Genomic DNA, 21,029 nt, shown 5'->3' on the forward strand with positions numbered 1-21,029 from the left:
TTTTGTGGTACCGTGAGGCCTCTGATTGCGGGACGAGTTTACGGGATCTGTTCCGCGCCAGAGGCCTCGCGGTACCGCAATTCTTTCACAGCATTCTAAATTCTAGATTTTCAACGATATGAACCGAATAGAATCATAACATAAATTAAACATATAAATATAAATGGTTCGAAAGGTAATTCACAATACAACAATCATCTTCATTACAACAAATCTTCAAATTCAAATACTTTCTCCGTTTTTATTTACTCCGCGTATTAGCTTTGGTCAAAGTGAAGCTTTATAAACTTTGACAAAGTTTATATACAAAAATATTAACATATACAATAACAAATAAATACCATTAGATTCATTATTGAATGTACTTCCACATCATATAGATTTGTTATGATAAATATTTATATTCTTTTCTATAAACTTGGTCAAACTTTAGAAAATTTGACTTCAGTCAACTCTAATATGCGGAGTAAATAAAAATGGAGGGAATAATTATTACAACACCAAATTGTTCAAATCACACACAAATACATATGTATAAAAATGGGAATCTATCTCCCATAGAGTTGCCGGTGATGCTCAATAAGATCATCCCGGAGTTGGTAGTGTGAAGCACTGTTCTCGATCTTCCGGTAGGTGTCAAGAAATGCAGTGATCTCATCTGCCTCCCTAGTAGGCTTCACATGGCTACCAACATTGTCATAATAAAACTCCCAGTCCAAATCCCTCACATCCTTGATGATCATGTTGTGTAAAGTTACACAAGCAGTCATGATGTTTCTGAGGCATTTCTTATCTCAGAAGTGAGCGGGACCTCAAACAATGGCAAATCGAGCTTGCAACACACCAAATGCCCTCTCAATATCCTTTCGGCAAACTTTTTGTGCACCGCTCACTTCTGGGATAAGAAATCACTCAGAAGCAAGATCGGACCCATTACAAAGCACCCCTACCATTGCAAGACCTCAAGCAATGGAAAACTCAATCAATATGAATAAACCCCATTGTTTTATCCTTAATGACAACAATACAAATATGTGTCATGTCCTCTTCTGGGATTGAGCACCGCAAGATTGAACCCATCATAAAGCACCTCTCCCATTGCAAGACAAATCAATCTAGTTGGCCAAACCAAATCAATAGATCAGAGAGAAATACAAAAATATAATAATCATGCATATAAGAATTCAGAAAAAGACTTAAATAATATTCATGAAAAATCTAATCATAAACCCACAATTCACCGGATCCCAACAAACACACTGCAAAAGAAGATTACATCGAATAGAACTCCAAGAACATTGTATTGAAGATCAAAGAGAGAGAAGAAGTCATCTACTCCCTCCGTTCCCAAATAGATGATTCAACTTTGTACTAACTTTAGTACAAAGTTGGGTCATCTATTTTGGAACGAAGGGAGTAACTATTAGCTATGGACCCGTATGTCTGTGGTAAACTACTCACGCATCATCGGAAGGGTAACAAGGAGCCCTCTGTGGTCGATTCCCCCTCCGGCAGAGTATCAGAGAAGGCCTCCAGATGGGATCTCGAAGGAACAGAAACTTGCGGTAGCGGAAAAAATGTTTCGGGTGGCTCTCCGATGTATTTGGAATATGTGGGAATTTATAGAGTTGTAATAAGGCCAGGAGGTGCCACGAGGGGCCCACAAGCCTACGGGGCGCCCCCCTGGGGCGCGCCTGGTAGGCTTGTCGCTGCCTCGTGGCACTTCAGGTCTCCTCCTGAAGCTTCTAGGGTCCCTTATGGTCCAGAAAAAAATCATCAAAAAGTTTCGCAGCGTTTGGACTCCGCTTGATACTGACATTCTGAAAAGCCAAAAACAAGCAAAAAATAGCAACTGACACTGGGCACTAGGTTAATAGGTTAGTCCCAAAAATGATATATAATTGCATAATAAACATCCAAAATTGATACTATAATAGAATGGAACAATAAAAAAATACAGATACGTTGGAGACGTATCAAGCTCGAAGGTACTCCGGGCCAAAAAACCGGATCATTGTCTTCGCAAAGACCTGGGCGCATTTGATGGTGGTACCTTCTCCAATGCGAAGATATTCATCAGCATAGTTGGCGGGAACCCCTTATGCAACCACTCTCATCGCCGCTGATATTTTTTATATGCACTAAACCCAAGCAAACCGGCGAAATTCCTACGTCGAGTGAAAAACGACAAATTTGCTCGCAAGCTTCAATGATGCGAGCGAAAAGAGGCCTACACATTCGGTATCGCCTACGGAATAGGTGAGCCGGATATGTCCACAAGATGCAACAACACTAGGCTGTTGAATCTAGGATAATCTTTTCTATGTCTGAATCATCCGACGACGGCGAACTCCAATCCATCTAAAAAAATGCACGCCCGTGAATTTCTCCCGGATCTCATTGGTCGAAATTGAATCAAAATAGTTGGCAGGCATTGAACATACCTTCCCTCGAGGCAAAGTCGCCCGCCCCTTTCTTCTCCCCTATCGGCCAAAGCAAAGCCGGCCGCCTCTATCTTCTTCCCCTCCGGCCGAAGCAGAGCCGGCCGAAACCCCTTCCTCCGGCGCGTGCTGCTACCCCTCGAGCGATTCCGTGGCCCACCGGCGCCGGAAACAACTGGAATCTGTCGGCTACAAGACCGCGCGCCAAGCTTCAGGGCGGATCCATGGCGCCGGCGGCGGCCACTACCCCGCGGAAACAAATGGGCACACTCGGCCTCCAAATCTGGTGGAATAGATGCGACGCGGCGGAGCTAATGGACGACGCGGGGCAGCTGGGGGCACCAGGAACTGGCGGGGATATGCGGCGGTGGCGAGTGAGGCGAAAATGGCCTTCGTGCAAGGATACATGAAACTACAAAAAGAGGGGCGACTCTCGTAGATATGACGGAAATGGCCCATACTTTGCATGATCCCGAAAAAAATACGGGATGGCCGATTCTGTGGAATCTATCTGGGGCCGAGAAAACGGCCTCATCCGCTAAATCAATGGTTATTATTCTGGTTGGCCCATTTTACGGGATCTGCTAAAGATGCTATTAGATGTCCTCATCGTCGTCCATCATTGGTGCATCATCGAAAAAAAAAAACTCCAGCCCATGTTCAGTCACGACGGCCTCGGCCCTCGGCGCCGCTGCCTTCTCGTCCCCGGAGTCAGACTCCCTTCGCGCGCTTCCCCGCCGTTCCACCCGCCCGCCATCGCGCCACTCATGCCGCAAGCGGCGTGCGGAAGAGCGCGCGCCTCACCGCATCCCGCCCACGCTGGCGCCGCGCGGCCGTTCGGTGCGTCTGCGCCCTTGATGTGTTCGGGGAAATGCCACGCCGGAGAACCTGCGCCGGGTCTATGCAGGATCCACGCGCGGCAGGCATCAACGTCGGCACTCGGCAGTCTCCACCCGAGCATTTTCTCAAATGATTGACTGGCTCATCGCCCCCACGGGGCTCCCCTGCCCCTGGCCCTGAGCCCCTGACGACCCATGCTCATTTCAGCTCCGAGCTGGTCGACCCACAGGTAAAGTGCCGCTGGTGATCTGGCATCACATGTTACCTCCCTGGCGAAATTCAACAACTGAATGTGTCGTCTGGTTATCGTTTCCTACTACGTTGGGAATTTGGAAAAATATCCTACACAGCATAGCACTTTGTAAATTCCTTGGAATAGACGCCTCTGCTTTGTCTTAGATTGGAGGAATTTTTGTTTCCCCCCTCCGACTACTGTGGGAGATTTTACATAGTTTCAGCAGCTGTACATATGCCAAAATATGTCGATACATACAAGGTTGTACATACGTATGAGAAATAATCAAGCATCTCAACGAGGATCTAGTTTAAGCCTGGCGATATAAATGATGCTTTCTCCTGCACTGCATGTACCATTTATTCAATAAAATATGCGTCGTACTATGTCTTAGGTGGTTTGGTGCGTCCACTGTCTACATATTCAAGCCTGCTAGGTCCAATGCATATTCCTGCTTTTGCTCTTGCCGTTGTTGTGGTGCCTTAGGTGTGCCGGGAGAGATGTCAGGCTTGCTTGGCACGGTTGTTGACGCAGCAATAGGATGGCTGGTGGAAAGCATCCTTGGGAGCTTCTTCACTGGACAGATGGAAGCATGGACTCATGAAATCGGGCTTGCTGAAGATGTGAAGAAGCTCAAATTTGAGATGAGGTATGTGGAGATGGTTCTTGCTGCTGCCAGGGGAAGGAGGATTGACAACATGCCTCTGGCCCAGTCACTGGCTGATCTCAAAGAACTGCTTTATGACTCAGAGGACGTGATGGACGAGCTCGACTATTACCGACTCCAGCAACAGATCGAAAAAGGTGATTCACTCGCCTCTCTTCTTCCATTTTTATTGCTTTCAGTTTCTTTTATATAGGTGTAATATGTAACCAAGAGCAGCTGAATATCGTAGTCACCACCACTCAGATTATCTCTTGCTTAATTTTGATTTTTTTAATGATTCAGCTTTTGTTACTTTTATTAATTATCAGTACTTACACGATGATATTTGCTTTTACTTAAGTGGCTTTCGTTTGCTTGTCCCCAAATAACTGAGTGTTCTCTTATGCAGGGAAAGGTTGTAGTGCTCCTACTGGCACTAAGCCTGAGGAAAGCTATGTGTCCTCATCCCCTCTATCTTCTGTTGTTAAATTAGTACGCAGCACCACAAGCCAAATAACAGATTGGATCTCACGCGGCAGAAAAAGGAAACGTGAAGAGGAGGGGCCAGCTCATTGTAACATGCTGCCTTTTGAGATGAAAGATAGCATTTCTAAGAGGATCAATGTAATAGTGAATCTTCTACGCAGTAATGGCAATTCTGTGCAGGGGGCTCTTCAGCTTGAGATCTTGCGCCCCATTGCAACATCAAGTAAGTGTCAGAATATTTCAAGGAATACTTGCATGACAACTTCTCTTTCAACTGAATGTCAGATGTACGGAAGGGATGCAGAAAGGGACGATATAATAGCTCAGTTGATAAAGGGGGGATCTAGTGATCTGAATGTTTTTCCAGTGGTTGGCATTGGTGGTATTGGGAAGACGACGCTTGCTAGATATGTATACCATGATAAAAGAATTAAAGATCATTTTGATTTGCAAATGTGGGTCTGTGTATCCACTAACTTCGATATAGTGGGGCTAACAATTCAGATCCTAGAGCATGTATGTGAAGATAGACCGTATGAGAAAAAAAGCAGCTTGAATAAATTGCAGGAGATCCTTTTGGAAAATATTAGAAACAAAAGATTTCTGCTTGTATTGGATGATATGTGGGAAGACAAGGACAGGAGTGGATGATTAAACTCTTGGCTCCATTGAAAAGTAACCAAGCAAACGGTTGCATGGTACTAGCAACAACTAGAACAAAATCAGTGGCAAAAATGATAGGAACTATGGGTGAAATCACATTGAGTGGTCTGGATGAAAAGGAGTTTTGGCTGTTCTTCAAGGCATGTGCATTTCGCAATGTCAACTGCAAGCACCATCCTAGTTTACAATTTATTGGGAAACAAATTGCTAAAGTGCTAAAAGGCTGCCCACTAGCTGCACGAAGTGTTGGTGCACTTCTGAGCACAGATGTTAGCTATCAGCACTGGACGGCAGTTCGGGACAAATGGAAATCTCTTCAAGAATATGATGATGATATTTTACCCATCTTGAAGCTCAGTTATGATCATCTACCAGTCCACCTTCAGCGCTGTTTCTCATATTGCTCTTTGTTTCCAGAGGACTACCAATTTAATGGGAAAGAATTGGTCCATGCTTGGATATCACAAAATTTTGTGCAGCGCAAAGATCCTACCATAAGATTGGAGGAAACAGGGCACGCATATTTGGAAAGATTAGTGGATTTGGGCTTCTTCCAAAAGGATGGCTCACACTATATTATGCATGACCTAATGCACGTACTGGCTGGGACGGTTTCAGCAAATGAGTGTGCTACTATTGATGGATTGAAATCTGAATCAATTCAAGCAACTGTTCGGCATTTGTCTATCATAACTACTGATTTTGAGGAAGATGAACATGGCAACAATTCTAGTGAGAAGTTTGACAAAATACTTCAGAAGGTTAGTTCTTGGCACAAATTGAGGACCTTGATGTTGTTTGGGCAAAGCAGCATACATTATTAGGGTCCTTGCGTACTTTATGCAAGAGGGCTAAATGTTTAAGGTTCCTAAGTGTGTCAGGTGTTGATATCGGCTCTACAAACAGCTTGTTAAATCTGTTCCATCTTCGTTATATAATGGCATACGGAGTCAACAACCCTGCATTTTGTCAAGCTTTGACAAGTTGTTATCACCTTCAAGTACTGGATGTGGGCATTTCAGGCTATCTTGATGTACCTGCTGATATGAATAATCTTGTTAATCTGCGCCATCTTATTGCTCATGAGAAAGTGCACCATGCAATAGATTGTGTCGGCAACATGACCTCTCTCCAGGAGTTAAAATTCAAGGTTCAAAATGTTGGCAGGTTTCAGATAGGACAACTTCAGTCCATGAATAAGCTTGTATTACTTGGAATTTCTCAACTTGAAAATGCGAAGACTAAAGAAGAGGCGAGGGGGGCCAGGCTGATAGACAAAGAGTATCTAGACAAATTGTCGTTATCATGGGAGAATAGTAGCATGAATCTTCAACCTGAGGCTGTGAAAGATGTGCTTGATGGTCTTCAACCACATCAAAACCTCAAAAATCTAGAAATAACTGGATATGGTGGTGTTACCTCCCCAACCTGGCTTTCCAGTACTTTCTCAGTTACCTCACTGCAGATACTTCATCTAGAGAATTGCAGGGAATGGAAAATTCTTCGATCTATTGAAATGCCTTCCCTTAGGAAACTAACATTGATCAGGATGTTGAATATAATGGAAATCTCAGTTCCTTCTTTGGAAGAGTTGATCTTGATTGAGATGCCAAAATTGGAAAAATGTATCGGTTCTTATGGAATGGAATTGACCTCCCATCTAAGGGTTTTGATGATCAAGAATTGCCCTCAACTGAATGAGTTCACTCTTTTCAAGAGTTACTCTTCTTTCGAAGCTGAGCAGAAGTCATGGTTTCCGTCTCTCAGCAAACTCTCCATCGGGCAGTGTCCTCATATAATGAAGTAAATTTTTTCTCTCCAATTTTTCTTGTTCAAGACATTTGCAAATTCTTGCACACTTACATTGATAAATGATGTTGCAGCAACTGGGAAATCCTTCCACTAAGAGAAATGGAGGCGCTAAAGGAGTTGGAGTTGATGGACCTGCATGTTGTCAGAGTGTCAGTTCCTTCTCTGGAGAAGTTGGTGTTGGCTAAAATGCCAAGCCTGGAATTTTGCAGCAGTCTAACGACTTCTCCACCTCTGCAATTTTTACCTTCCCACGGAGATCCAAAGGAGTGGACATCTAACCTCCGTAGACTCACCATCCACAATTGCCCTCGTTTGATTGTGCCGCATCCTCTTCCGCCTTCTGCTCTAATTTCTGAGTTGTCCATCAGGGAGGTTTCTACACTTCCAACAATGAGGATAAACTGGAGACGTTTCACTATCGAATCTAATCAGTTGTGTGTTCTGGATGATAGCATCTTGGCATTTGATAATCTTAGGGGCATAACATCATTGGAAATAAAAAATTGTCAAAATCTGGTCTCTCTTTCAAGTGAATTCAACCAGTTATTCGCTTTAGAGCATTTAAGTATACACGACTGCCATATTTTTACCAAGTCAAACATCATGTCAGAGATTGCCCAGGAAAACAGCACACCTGCATGCAGCCTTGTCCTTCCATCTCTCAAATCTGTCAACATTAAAACATGTGGAGTAACAGGGAGGTGGCTAACACAAATGGTTTCACATTCGAAGTCCCTTGAGAACTTGCAATTAAGGAACTGTCCACAGATAAAGTTTCTATCAATCGGTCAACCTAGAGAAGCGGAAGGAACCAGCAGTTTGGCTTATGCAGTGATGACTTCAGCCCAAGATGAACAGGAACTAAAACTGCCATATAATCTCGTATGTTCTCTCAAGAAATTATGGATTAAGGAAAGCTGGGATCTGGAGTTCTGTGGGGGTAAGAGAGACTTCGCAGGATTCACCTCTCTTACGGAGCTAGTCCTTCAAGGTTGTCCCAAGCTGGTCTCATCGTTGGTGGGTGAAACAAAAGATGATGGTGCCATGGAAGTTGGATTACTCCCACCATCACTTGAAGACCTTAGTATCACTTCTCTCCCAGAAAACTTGCATTCCTTCACTCCTCAAGGCCTTCTCCACCTCAAAAAGTTAAGTCTACGTGATGGCCCATGTTTGAAGTCTGTCCAGCTGCATTCCTGTACGGCCCTAAAGCAGCTGGAAATCACGGGGCGTGTCGGGCTGGCTGTACTGGAGGGCTTCCAGTTTCTCAGCTCCCTTCGAAGCTTGGCGATGGAGATGAATCCCGAGCTGTCTTGTGCATGGGTTGTCGAACTGCAGGAGCAAGAACAGTGCAGCAACCAAATTCAGCTGCTTCCTCCATCACTTGAAGAACTTTATATCTGGAATCTCACAGATAGGGTCCAGTCCCATCTTCTGTCCTGCCTTTCTGCCATGACCAGTCTAGCAATACAGAGAAGTCCAGAATTGACGTCTCTACAGCTGGGATGCTGCACGGCAGTGAAAGAGTTGGAAATTGGAGACTGCGACTTGCTTGCGTCGATCGAGGGCCTCCAGTTCTGTGTAAACCTGACATCCTTGAAAGTATTTAACTCCCCTGGCCTAGTTTCCTGGTTGAAGCTTGTGTCGCAGCAGCAAGGGGCCTCTGAGATCTGGTCTGGACTGGAAACTCTTGAGATTGATGACGCATCTGTCATTTCCATGCCCTTCTGCAAACAGCTCACATCTCTAACACACCTAGAGTTCAATTCTTGGGGTGGTAAACAGGGAAAGAGCTTAGTGAGGTTAACAGAGGAACAAGAGAGAGCATTACAGCTTCTGAACTCCCTGCAAGAACTTCGATTGTGCATGTGCCCAAATCTCTCATTACTTCCTGCAAACTTACATACCTTGACCTCCCTTGAGACATTATCTATCATGCATTGTAAGTGCATCAGAAGGCTGCCAGACATGGGCCTCCCACCTTCACTCAGATACCTTCAGTTATCCAATTGCAGTGAGGAGTTAGGTATGCACTGCAGAATTGTAGCAACGGAGAAGCTAAAGGTCATGATTGATCGTCAGTCTGTGAATTAATCACCAGCGTTTACTTCTGAGGTACACCTTCGGAGCATTTTGCCTACAGAATTTGTTTACATGCTCACCCTCTTCTTGCTAAAGGTTATTCATCTCTCTGCAGACTGCAGCCACCTGCCACCTGAGATATTGTACATATTTCTGCACTCGCAAGGTCATATTTCTGCATATACCCATCTGGCTTTCCACAAGCTACTCCAGCTGCATGGTGGATGAACGCAGGAAATCATAGGTTGAAAGTGGCAAGTCCTTTTTCTTTATCAGAGGCATTATGACCTTCAGCTTATTCCTGTCACTCTTCTGGTTGGTGGCTGACCGTGAGCTATGCTATAGCAAGCGTTACATGGTATATTTTTCCTTTTGTCTATTTTTATCCTGATGAGCTTTGTCAATGGCTCATAGCTGCAGTTGGTGATATTATTCCTTCTTGATTACTTTCAGATTGAGTGATGAAAATATTCAAATCTGTTTTCTGCTACATAACTATGTATCCCAGCTTGTCCAGTACTATTAATTATTGCCTGTGCCTTTTCTGATTAGCACATATCAATGCTGTTAACTATAGGTTCTCCTGCATGGTTCGATAATTTTTTTTGCTGTTAACTGAAACATCGTAATGCACTAATGTTCTTGCTCTCAGACAATTTATCATTCCACCCTTTCCTCTGTTAAGCATTAAATTGGCTTGTATTATATTATCTATTTGTAGTTGACTGTTCAGCATGAGATATGATTTTAGATGTAGGAGAAACATAGAATCTACTAGTTACTACCATCTGTCTCATGATGTGATTTCACTGTGAGAGAAGGATGGCAGTTAGACTAGGTTTGTTGCTGAAGTATTGTTATTTTGCTCTAGGTTCATTATTCAGTAAGGATCGCTGGAACGAACCTCACATGGGATGCTTAATGTTATCATGTTACATCACGGTATTTAGAATCTTCGGTAAACCAGGATTACCTGATGAATGATGACTACACTTTAGTTTGCTGGTTGCCTGGCTCTACCATTTCTGGTACATTTTGTTTATTGTTAGATTATCATCACTCTGATTAAATGCAAGGCACAATTTTTGGGAATTCCCATTTTATGATTCATCTGCCGTGCCTTACATTCGTTCATGTATTTGCCTGCTTTTATATATATGGTAAGCATTTGTTTATGCTTTTTTCCAATTTATTGTTATAGTAACAAAAGAAGTGGAGTTCAAAAAGAAGTTTGCTCGTAAAAATGAAAATAAAAAACTTTCCATGGCACAAAACTGTATAAAATTGTGTTATGAATCTGACATCACTCCAGGGCTCATGTTAGCATCTTCATCATCCTATAAGAAGAATGAATTAGGAGCTTATTGATTAATTCTTTACCTTTTTTAGTCTGGAGCCTGTAGCACTCATCTAATCTAAGTAGGATGGATTTAATGATGAATAACTTTGATGGCGTCAGGTGTGGATTGGAAGGTGGGCAATGTCCATGAAAAACCGAAGGAGGTACAGGAATCAGTCGGTGACGGTCTCCTACATAGTTAGTTAACATGCTCACCATCTTCTTGCTAAAAGTATTTCATCTCTCTGCAGACTGCAGCCACCCGAGATGTTATACATATTTATGCGCTCCCTGTTGCCAGCACATTTGTGCTCCCTGTCACCAGCACATTGTGCAAGTGCCATATACCCATCTGGCTTTCCACAAGCTACTCTAGTTGCATGGTGGATGGACCAGGGACACCATGTTGAAAGTGGCAACACTTTCTGTTTAATCAGGGGCATTATGCCCTTTCCCTCATTTTTGTGTCTTGTAGTTGCTGGCTGGCTGTGAGCTATGCTATATCAACTGGCCGTGAGCTACCATGCGGTATGTTTTTTTTCATCTCTTTTTTTGTCAGTGGCTCCATGCTGTAGTGTTTTGCGATATTATTTCTTCTTGTTTACTTTCTGATTAACTGATGAAAAGATCCAAGTATGTTTTCTGCTACCTAAATATGTCTCTCATCTTATCCAGTTCCAGTAATCACCCTCCCATGCTTATTCTGATCAGCACTTATCAGTGCTGTTAACTAGGTTCTCTTGCATGGTTCAACCCAAAAAATGCTGTTAACTAGAAACATCGTGATGCACTAATTCTCTCGCTCTCACAAGCAATATTTTGTTCTATCCATTCCTCTATTAAGCATTTTGGATCGTATTTTCTATTTGTAGCTGACTGTTTAGCATGGGATTATTTTAAAATGTAGGAGAAACATAAAAGTTATGCTAGTTTCTACCATCTGTCTCATGATGCGGTTTCCCTGTGAAAAAAGGCTGGCAGTTGCACTAGGTTTGTTGCTGAAGTATTGATATTTTTCTCAGTAAAACTACACAGCAGATTGCTGGAACCAACCTCACATAGGATGCTTAATGTTATCATGCTACATCACTGCATTTGGAATCTGCGTTCAACCAAGACTGATTTACTGGTTGCCTGACTCTACCATTTCAGGTACATTCTGTTTGTTGTTTGATTATCATCAACTTCATTAACACGCGAGGCATCTTTTCTGATTCACCCGCCTTACCTTACCAATGCTGTTAACTAGGCTCTCCTGCATGTTTCAATTAAAAAAATGCTGTTTACTAGAACCACTGTAATGCACCAATGCTCTTGCTCCCACGCACAATTTATTATTCTGTCATTCCCCTCTGTTAAGCACTAAATTGGCCCGAATTTTCTATCTGTAGTTGACTGTTCAGCATGACATATGATGCCAAAATGTTAGGAGAAAAATAAATCTACTAGTTACTGCACCATCTGTCTCATGACGCAGTTTCACTGTGAAAAGAGGATGGCAGTTAGCACTAGGTTTGTTGCTGAACAATTGCTATTTTGCTCTAGGTTTGTTATTCAGTAAACCCCCCGCAGCAGATCACTGGAACCAACCTCACATAGATGCTTAATGTTATCATGCTACATACTGCATTTGGAATCTGTGGTCAACCAGAACTGCCCATTGATTTGCTGGTTGCCTGGTTCTACCATTTCAGGTACGTTCTGTTTGTTGTTTGATTATCATCAACTTCATTAACACGCGAGGCATCTTTTCTGATTCATCCGCCGTACCTTATCTTACAATTAATCATGTATTTGCTTGCTTTTACATGGTGGACATTTGTTTCAGCTTTCGGCCAAGTTATATTGCACAGTAGAAAAAATAAAGTCAAGTTGCAAAAGAAGTTTGCTCGTAGAAATGAAAAAAAAACTATGTCACTGCAGCGACAGTATAAAATTACATGCTATGAATCTGACATTTCTCTAGGGCTCCCGTTAACATCTTCATCATCTTATAAGCAGAGCGAATTAGGAGCTTATTTGAATAATAATATACCTTGTTAGTCTGGAGCTTGCAACGCGCATCTATCCTAAGTAGGATGAATTTCACTGATGAATAACTTTGATGGTGTCAGGTGTGGATTGGCAGCTGGCCATGTCCATGAAAAACCGAGGAAGGTACAGCAATTCAGTTGGTGACGATCTCCATTTCATTAGGAATATGGACATCTATATATGAACCTGCCGGGAACTAAAGGAGTCTCAGACAACCAACACCGCAACTCGTTTGGCTTCCTCAATAGTCTGCTCAGCTCGCGACCTCCTCTACTGCCTTTCCTGGTTTCTCAGCAGTGCAGTGGGCGACACTCAACCCGCGCCGTCGAACGAGTCGATAGGGGTGGATGTCCACGGTGGGGTCATCACTGAATTTGACGTTGCTGGAGATGTTCTCGTCGAGCTCGAGGCACCTGTGTTGAGATACTAGTAGGGGTGCAGAGCGGCGTCCCGCATAGACCCACCAAAGTGTTGAATTAGCACAACTTTGCCTAACACCATCATAGCTTAGCTAAAACTAGAGCATCTCCAATAGATGGTCCAAAATTTGGCAGTCCAAAACCGGAGATGTAAACTTTGGACCGCCAAAAAGTGCGTTTTGGAGCTCCGAAAAAAGCTCAACTCCAACAGATGGTCCAAATTGATGGTCCAAAAGAGCAACTCCAATAGATGGTCCAAAATGAAGATGTAAATTCCTGAAATTCCTGAAATTTTGCTAAGTCTGAGAATTCGCCAGTTTTAAACATCACTTAGCTGTTTTCAAAATGCTACAACTATTGTTCTATACCTCCTATGATTTTGTGCCTTATATCAATTTGGAGCATTTTTCTGTGATCTACATGTTAGTACCAATTACATCCATATTAGAGCTCATTTGCTTGGTCATCAACAGCACTAAAGTAGCTATGAAAATAAAGCTGTTTTCTGCTTTTCACTTAGCAGAACTTAGCATTTTGTGATTTTTGTAGGATTTAATCCATGCATCAAAAGGATTTGGTCCAGTGGGATAAAATGGACTTTGTCATGTATACTTTCTACTCATATTATTTTCACTCATGTTAACAACTGTTTAACCGCAGTTTAGGGGCTGTCAAGAGGGCTAGTCAATGTAATAGTTGCAAAGCTGGCTACTGCTACAGTAACTGAACATTGCTGTAGCAGAGGTGCAGCAGCAGAGTGCAGCGGGCAGAGCGGCAGCGGCGGCGCGGCGAGGCCAGAGGTGGGCGCGGCCACACACTCAGCGCACACACACACTGCACGCACACACACACTGCACGCACGCACAACACACATACACACACGCACGGCCGCTCGGCCATGGCCAGCAGTAGCAGCAGCCGGCGGCAACGGCTAGCGGCAGCAGTAGCAAGGCAGCAGCAGCAGTAGGCAGGGGCCGGCCATGGCGTACGGGTGGCTGCAGGGCTGCGTCGGCGGGAGGCCGGCGATGCCAGAGGCCAGTGCGGCACGGGCGAGGCAGCGGAGGCGGCGAAGTGGCCGGGCGGGAGCGGCTGGAGCGCAGCAGGGGCGCGGTGTCGCGCCCGCGGACTGCGCGAGCTGGCGAAGGCGGGCGCGGCTGAGCGGCCAGGAGCTCGCGACAGGCACGGCCATGGCGTGGCCACGCGAGGCAGGGGAGGCGGGGCTGCGGTGGCTGGGCAGGAGGTGAGCGGGACGGGCGGCCGCAGCGAACGAGCGTGAGGCGGCGCCGGATTTGATGCGGGCGGCCTGCGGCGGGGCGGCGGCAGGGCGCGGCGAACGGGCGGGAGGTCGCGGGCGGGCGGGCGGGCGAGAAAGGAAATTAAGTGGCGGTTGGGCGTTCGCGGGCGGCGGCTGGTTTTGGACTAGATGCACATGTAAATTTGCACCGCGAGGTGTTGTATTTTACATCACGAAAAGACCGCGGTCCAATTTTTTTACATATGAACCGTCTGTTGGAGCTGCGTTTTTGGCCTCAGATGGTCCAAAAGTTAGTTACTTTTACATTTGGACCATCTATTGGATAGGCCTTGTAGAAAGCTTTGGATAAAAAGATGAGAAAAGAAGCCACCCAGTTTCTATAATGAGTCAACAAATATTTTGAAAGCTAAAATGCTACCATTTGTGGAACAGAGGGAGACCACACCCTAATTAAAGATGGAAAGTAGAAATACAGTCGAATCAAGACAACACTCAGTAACATTTGAATTTGTACTTTGCTATGCGACCTTCTGTGCCGAGATTCCATTCTCAGCATTGCATCTGATTGGGCATTGCTGAAGGGTATGGCTAGCAAGTAGCAACTAGCAAGTGCGCAGGTGATCTGCTCCCATAACTTGTGCCTTAGATACAACTTCTATGTATATTTTTGGTAGACTATCTCCATGCACACTTGGTCATGGACAGAGCTAAGTCTAACCACCGAATCTTAGAAAAGATTGTTGTTTGCATAACATGATGAGATTAAGCCAATGAAATCGTAATTTTTTGCAAAAAAAGGACATCAACCTAACTAGTATTCACATTATCTTACCCTTCATTGTATGTAGTGCATCCTTGGTACTATAAAACTCAGATGATAGACCGTCATCCGAGACAGTTCAACAAAACCGTTATCAGTAACATGATGCGAGACAGTACACTCGTGGGGGCCTTTTCTTGAAAGCCTCCTTAAGTTACCCAAGATAATTTTTGTAAATTAAACTGACAAGGTTTTATGCCCTCAACTGAGAACTTCCACCCTCTTCCAAGGGCCGAAAACCTACTCCCCCCCTTGGATGTCCCCATCGTCGTCCATCATTGGTACCATATTGGTAGCCACATCGGTATTGTGGTGGCTGGTGGTAGGAAAGCACCACCACCTCTTTAGCAAAACGACTCATTAACAACATTGAGTGACATTCAGAGAAACATCACGCGGGAGCACATCTACCCAAATGCCCTAATTGACGTTATGTTGTTCGAGAGGCTAGGCAACATCTAAGACCTCTGCCAGGTCTGGCGCCGGGTCAACGACCCCACAATGTTAATGGTGGGAATGAAGGAAGTCATGGTGGAATGTATGTTGAGGTTATGGGCTGAAGCGTGGGTTATTACGGCATGACTCGGCGAACAATTGCATGGCCATTCTAGTGCTCCGCAATGTCGCCTTTTCAAATTTAAAAATTAATCTTAGACAGTGTTCAGAAACTTGAGTCAACTATCTTAGATGGTTGCACGGTGCAACCGTCCACGATACAAATTTCACCATCTAAGATACAACTTTAATAACACATGCATTATGTATGTGGAAGAGCCAAGCAAGGGGGACAACGAGAGAGTCGGTTGCCAATTTCCTAGAGTAATATGTGGTACAAAACTGTAAATCTATGTCAGGTTAGAGGGCCAGGTGAATGTATGGCGTGCATCCTCCGCACCACATATAATCGATCTATAACTAGTTATGCTCTCCGTAGTATAAGTGCATAATACCAGTGTGATGTAAAAACGTATATGGTTAGTTTTGGTGGCGAGCTGCACATATAATCATGTAGATGCCTCTGTCATGGTGTACATATTTTATAAGTAGCCGTTGCCATTTCACCTGCTGGTTTAGTGCATTATGTTTTCACAAGTTGCAACATATAATTCAGCGTGACGACATCAGCAACTAGCTAGCTAACCTTACACGCCAAAGCGTGGCTAATATATAAAGGAACGGGCTAGCCCTTCAACCAATCAACTTGGAAGTTAGTGAGTGCATTGAGCTAGGACAGAGAAGAAAAACGTCATTGTAACATGAATAAATATATGCTTGGATCAACTTGAGCACACCAAGTTGGCACTACAGATGGATCTAGTTTGTGGTTTTAGACTGATCATATCTCGAAGTCTCAAAGAGGTAAGGTGACGCACCATTAAATTATGCTGCAATTGGTTCCAAATCGCACGCCGACCTTTACTAAATAGTGGCAAAGATGTATATATGATGACGTCTAAATACACCCACTAAGCCGCGTCCAGCAAGTATGCGTAATTAACTACATTGGCCAACACTACCTCTGGCGAGTATGATGATGGCCGTCTCGCTAAATACATTGAACCTTAAATATATTTATCTAAAGGACGGTGTATAATTTACTATATCTAAATAGAAGCCTCCCACTAGCTGATTTTCCTGCGTTCTCGTGCGTCCACGTCATCATAACATTTTCAGCCGTTTGATTGACTACAGACCGCTCAGATCAGCAGCTAAGAGTCTGACCCCGCGCGCTACACGCCCCTCCTTTTTTTTGAGCAACCGCTCCACGCCCCTCCTGTTTCAAACGACGGTAGCGGAAGCGAAAGGCCCGCGGAAGCGGAAGCGAACCGCCCTGCAATCGAAACGTCTTCGTGCGATCGAATCAAGCCGGCCGCCCCGTCTTCCCCATCTATATCTCTCCTGAAACAACACAAACCCCACGCGGCGACGTATGCAGCAGAACCAAGAGTCCTTTAGGGTTTGCGGCCAATGGCCGGGGTAGAACCGGCGGCGATGGCGAGCGGCGCTGTGGCTCTGATCCGGATATTCTCCACCCCGAACCTCTTGTGCCGTTCAGGATCTATTTCCTATATGACCTGGGCGCAAACCCTATGTGTCGGCACGAACGCAATATGGCCCGACGTAGCAGCCGCGGGTGGTGGCCACCGAGGTCGTTCTCTCAACCTCGTCCACGCTGGCGTGCCGCTATGGGCGCGCCTTAGCGCCGAGGACATCTTGTGCATCAAGCGGCTCGGCGACGGCTATAGCCACGGCCTGCTCGGCGACTGGACCAAGGCACCGCCGGGGCGCTCCATCTTCGTCGACCCTGAGTTTTCTGCTCCGTCTGATCTGTCCTACTCCTTGCAGAGCACTGCCAATGTTCCCTCCTGAACCTTCTGAATTCCAAGGATGTGATACATTGCACGTTTAGGCGTACACACGTATTCTCTGTTCTTCTTTACGTTTAGGCGTACACACGTATTCTCTGTTCTTCTTTACGTTTAGAGATGTGATTACAACTCCCTCTCTAACTCTCTGAGCTATTTTTTGGTTTTTGGAGCGTGCTGAGCAGCAACTTTGTCAACAGAACAGACCAGACTGGAACACTGGTAGCCTTTTTGGTGTCTCTGGGCCGCTTTTGCTCCATGGATTCCTGCTACGCTGCTCTTGCTAAAACTCTGGACTTATGGATGGGGCTGCCTGTAACACGTTGGCTACTTGGCTTCCTAGGATCTCCACACAACTGCAGTACCAGCCCCACAAACATAAGACACGATCTAATGGACTACAAAGTTTCTGGTCTGAAAACATTTGCAGATCGAAAATGCCAGATCTGAAATAAATAGCACCAATCGTTGACATGTCCTGCCCTCTGTTCTTTGGAACAGAAATAACCAAGCTGCAATCATTTTCAATGGTTATGGGCAAACCACATGACCTGCACTGAGGCGAGTTCCCTCTAGGCACACCAGAGCTTTAGCTTCCTCGCCATCATGACATCTAACAAGGATGGACAAAGCGGCACAGTGACTTTTATTTTGGTATAGCCTATGTATATGTATGTGTAATATCCCTTATTTTGAATTCAATTACCAATGTCTACTGGCTATGTACGAGTGTCATCTGTGTCCTGGGTCCATGACAGAATGTTGCACACTGATGTTCACAAATTCCAGTTTTCTTTCTTTATACCATTCTTACATGGCTACAATTTCATGTTGCTTTACTTACAAAACCATTTATCTTCATATTTAATCATAATACAATGCATGCTACAATGTTCCGCAGCAACGCGCGGGGTATCTTCTAGTTAATCATAACAAGGGGTGCTCATGATGAGATTTAAATGGGCCAGCGCTTGGACTGCTGGACCTAAAACATGGTCTGGATTCAATTAATGTATCCATGGTTTATACAGTTTACAGAGTTCTAGATAAAAACAAAACCCAAAATATAAAACTGGAGCTATTTGTGGGCTAAATTGAACTCAAATCTAGAATATGGAAGAGAATTGCCTCTTTGTGGAAGGCAGTTGGTCAGGATAAACTGATCATTACCTTTTTGCGCACTTCATACTATATGTCGCACCGCTTGTTGAATGTGTGCTTCCAACTAGCTACATAGTATATATCTAATGGACCCTGATAAGTGCCACACGCGTGGCATGAATACATGGCAACTCCGAACGTTTTTGATGGCAAGTTTAGTGAAGCGAGCATGATAACTTTAGTTGTCAAACATGGCAACTTTCTTTTCGAATGGCAAGTTTTTAAAAAATTGGTTTGTTTTTTCTTTTCGGATGACAACTTTAGTTGTTAAAAACGTCAGGGCTGGAGTCCTTCATGCCACACGTGTGGCACTTATCATTTGGGTATGTAATTTATAGAAAATGTGTGGTTGGACTCCCTAAAAGGCAACCTTGTATGCTGCAGCTGCCACACAACAACCAGTTCATACCTGTCAACCAAGAGAGAGACTCATGGATCTTGTAACAGAGGCCATCGGTTCCCTTCTCCCCAAGCTTGGCGAGCTCCTCAATGAGTACAAGCTACAAAAGAGTGTCAAGGAATAAGTCAAGTCTATGGAGAAAGAGATGAAGATCATGCATGCTACCCTTCAGAATGTGGTGGAGGTGCCACGAGACGAGCTTGAGGAGGGCATCAAAATTTGGGCAGGGAAGGTCAGGGAGTTGTCGTACAAGATGGAATACATCGTCGACATGTTCCTGGTGCGTGTCAATGATGAGAGCTCTGATCCCGTATCCAACTCCAACAAGCTCAAATGGCTTGGCGATAATATGTTCGGTTTGTTCACCAAGTGGAAGGCTTGTCATCAGATTGCCAACACGATAAAGGACATCAAGAACCAAGTCAATTATGTCGCCAAACAACATAACAGGTACAAGGTCGATCATGTTGTATGTGCTAATGTAGCTATTGCAACAACAACAACTCTCGATCCTAGTCTACTGGCTCTATACAACAAGGTATCTGATCTTGTTGGCATGAATGAGCCAAGGGACGAGTTAATCAAGAGGTTGACTGATGCCAACGATCAAATGGAGATAGTCTCTATTGCTGGATTTGGAGGCTTGGGTAAGACAACTCTGGCTAAAGATGTATACGACAACCTCAAGCCACGGTTTGATTGTACAACCTTTGTTTCCGTGTCTTGAAATCCTGATATGATAATGATATTCAAAAAGATGCTACATCAGCTTGATAAGCAAAAACTATGCCTACATGAACCAAGCATTACAAGATGGAACAGAATTTATCGATGAACTTAGAATGTTCCTTCAAAACAAAAAGGTACTAATCACACCTTGCTTTCTCACATATAGCTTTTATGTACTTTAATTCATTGTGATTGTTCAGTGCATGCTTGCAATGTACTAGACAAGATGATAAATAACACATTTTAAGAAATATATAGAAATAATTGCATTCTTTAGTTCAATTTGAAACTTATTTTTGGTGTCTTCTTCCATTTACTTTTATTTTATCCTTGTCATTTCTCTCTATGAACTGAATTATGTCTGCACCTTGCTGTTAATTATTGATGTAAATATTTGAGAAGTCCTAACTTTTATTGATATATTTCACTTAACTAGGTTGTATGTATTTACTAATATGGTTCTTAACTTATTACAATGCATGTATAGGTACCTTATTGTTATTGATGACATATGGAATCTACAATCATGGAGTGAAATCAAACTTGCTTTGATTCAGAATAGTTGTGCTATGATGATGTTTGCTAGGACTACGTCGGTATTTCCCCCAAGAGGAGAGGATGATGTAGCACCACAACGGTAGGTATTTCCCTCAGTGATGAAACCAAGGTATCGAACCAGTAGGAGAACCAAGCAACAAAATGTAAACAGCCCCTGCACACAAATAACAACCACTCGCAACCCGACGTGTTAAAGGGGTTGTCAATCCCTTTCGGGTAACGGCGCCAGAAAGGCACGTTGACGGGAGAAAATTGTAATAGATTGAAATAATAGATCGCAAATAAAATAAAGAGCAGCAAGGTATTTTTATATTTTTGGTTTAATAGATCTGAATAAAAACGCAAAGAAAAAGTAGATCGCAAGGCAAATATATGAGAAAGAAGACCCGGGAGCCGTAGGTTTCACTAGTGACTTCTCTCGAGAAAAATAGCAAACGGCGGGTAAACAAATTACTGTTGGGCAATTGATAGAACTTCAAATAATCATGACGATATCCAGGCAATGATCATTACATAGGCATGACGTCCAAGATTAGTAGACCGACTCCTGCCTGCATCTACTACTATTACTCCACACATGACCGCTATCCAGTATGCATCTAGTGTATTAAGTTCATGGAAAAACGGAGTAATGCAATAAGAACGATGACATGATGTAGACAAGATCCATTTATCTGTTGCGGCAGATATTAGATCTCGTCTTTTTATCCTTAGTAGGAACGATACATACGTGTCGGTTCCCT

The 21,029-nt window shown here is 43.9% G+C and overlaps 1 protein-coding gene, 1 long non-coding RNA gene and 1 pseudogene across 2 annotated transcripts; all 3 read left to right on the forward strand.

Annotated features, from left to right (window-relative positions):
* The first annotated feature begins 3,758 nt into the window (after window positions 1-3,758).
* LOC109765097 (putative disease resistance RPP13-like protein 1) lies at window positions 3,759-9,175 on the forward strand (annotated as a pseudogene).
* A 259-nt stretch (window positions 9,176-9,434) lies between these two features.
* LOC141020636 (uncharacterized) lies at window positions 9,435-10,931 on the forward strand. Its single transcript, XR_012203325.1, has 3 exons — window positions 9,435-9,563; window positions 10,665-10,708; window positions 10,796-10,931. It is a non-coding gene; the product is annotated as an uncharacterized lncRNA (long non-coding RNA).
* A 7,997-nt stretch (window positions 10,932-18,928) lies between these two features.
* LOC141042092 (disease resistance protein Pik-2-like) lies at window positions 18,929-20,369 on the forward strand. The gene is made up of 2 exons (XM_073509623.1): window positions 18,929-19,692; window positions 20,216-20,369. Exons 1-2 carry the CDS (start codon window positions 19,133-19,135, stop codon window positions 20,367-20,369), a joined length of 714 nt encoding a protein of 237 aa, XP_073365724.1. The 5' UTR covers window positions 18,929-19,132.
* Window positions 20,370-21,029: the final 660 nt, after the last annotated feature.

Source organism: Aegilops tauschii, chromosome 2, assembly GCF_002575655.3.
Source record: "Aegilops tauschii subsp. strangulata cultivar AL8/78 chromosome 2, Aet v6.0, whole genome shotgun sequence".
Lineage (NCBI taxonomy): Eukaryota > Viridiplantae > Streptophyta > Magnoliopsida > Poales > Poaceae > Aegilops > Aegilops tauschii.

Coding starts and splice junctions, on each gene's coding strand:
- LOC141042092 (XM_073509623.1), top strand. CDS start 19,133: ATGGAGAAAGAGATGAAGATCATGCATGCTACCCTTCAGAATGTGGTG. Junction 19,693..20,215: donor TACGACAACCTCAAGCCACG/GTTTGATTGTAC, acceptor ATGCATGTATAG/GTACCTTATTGTTATTGATG.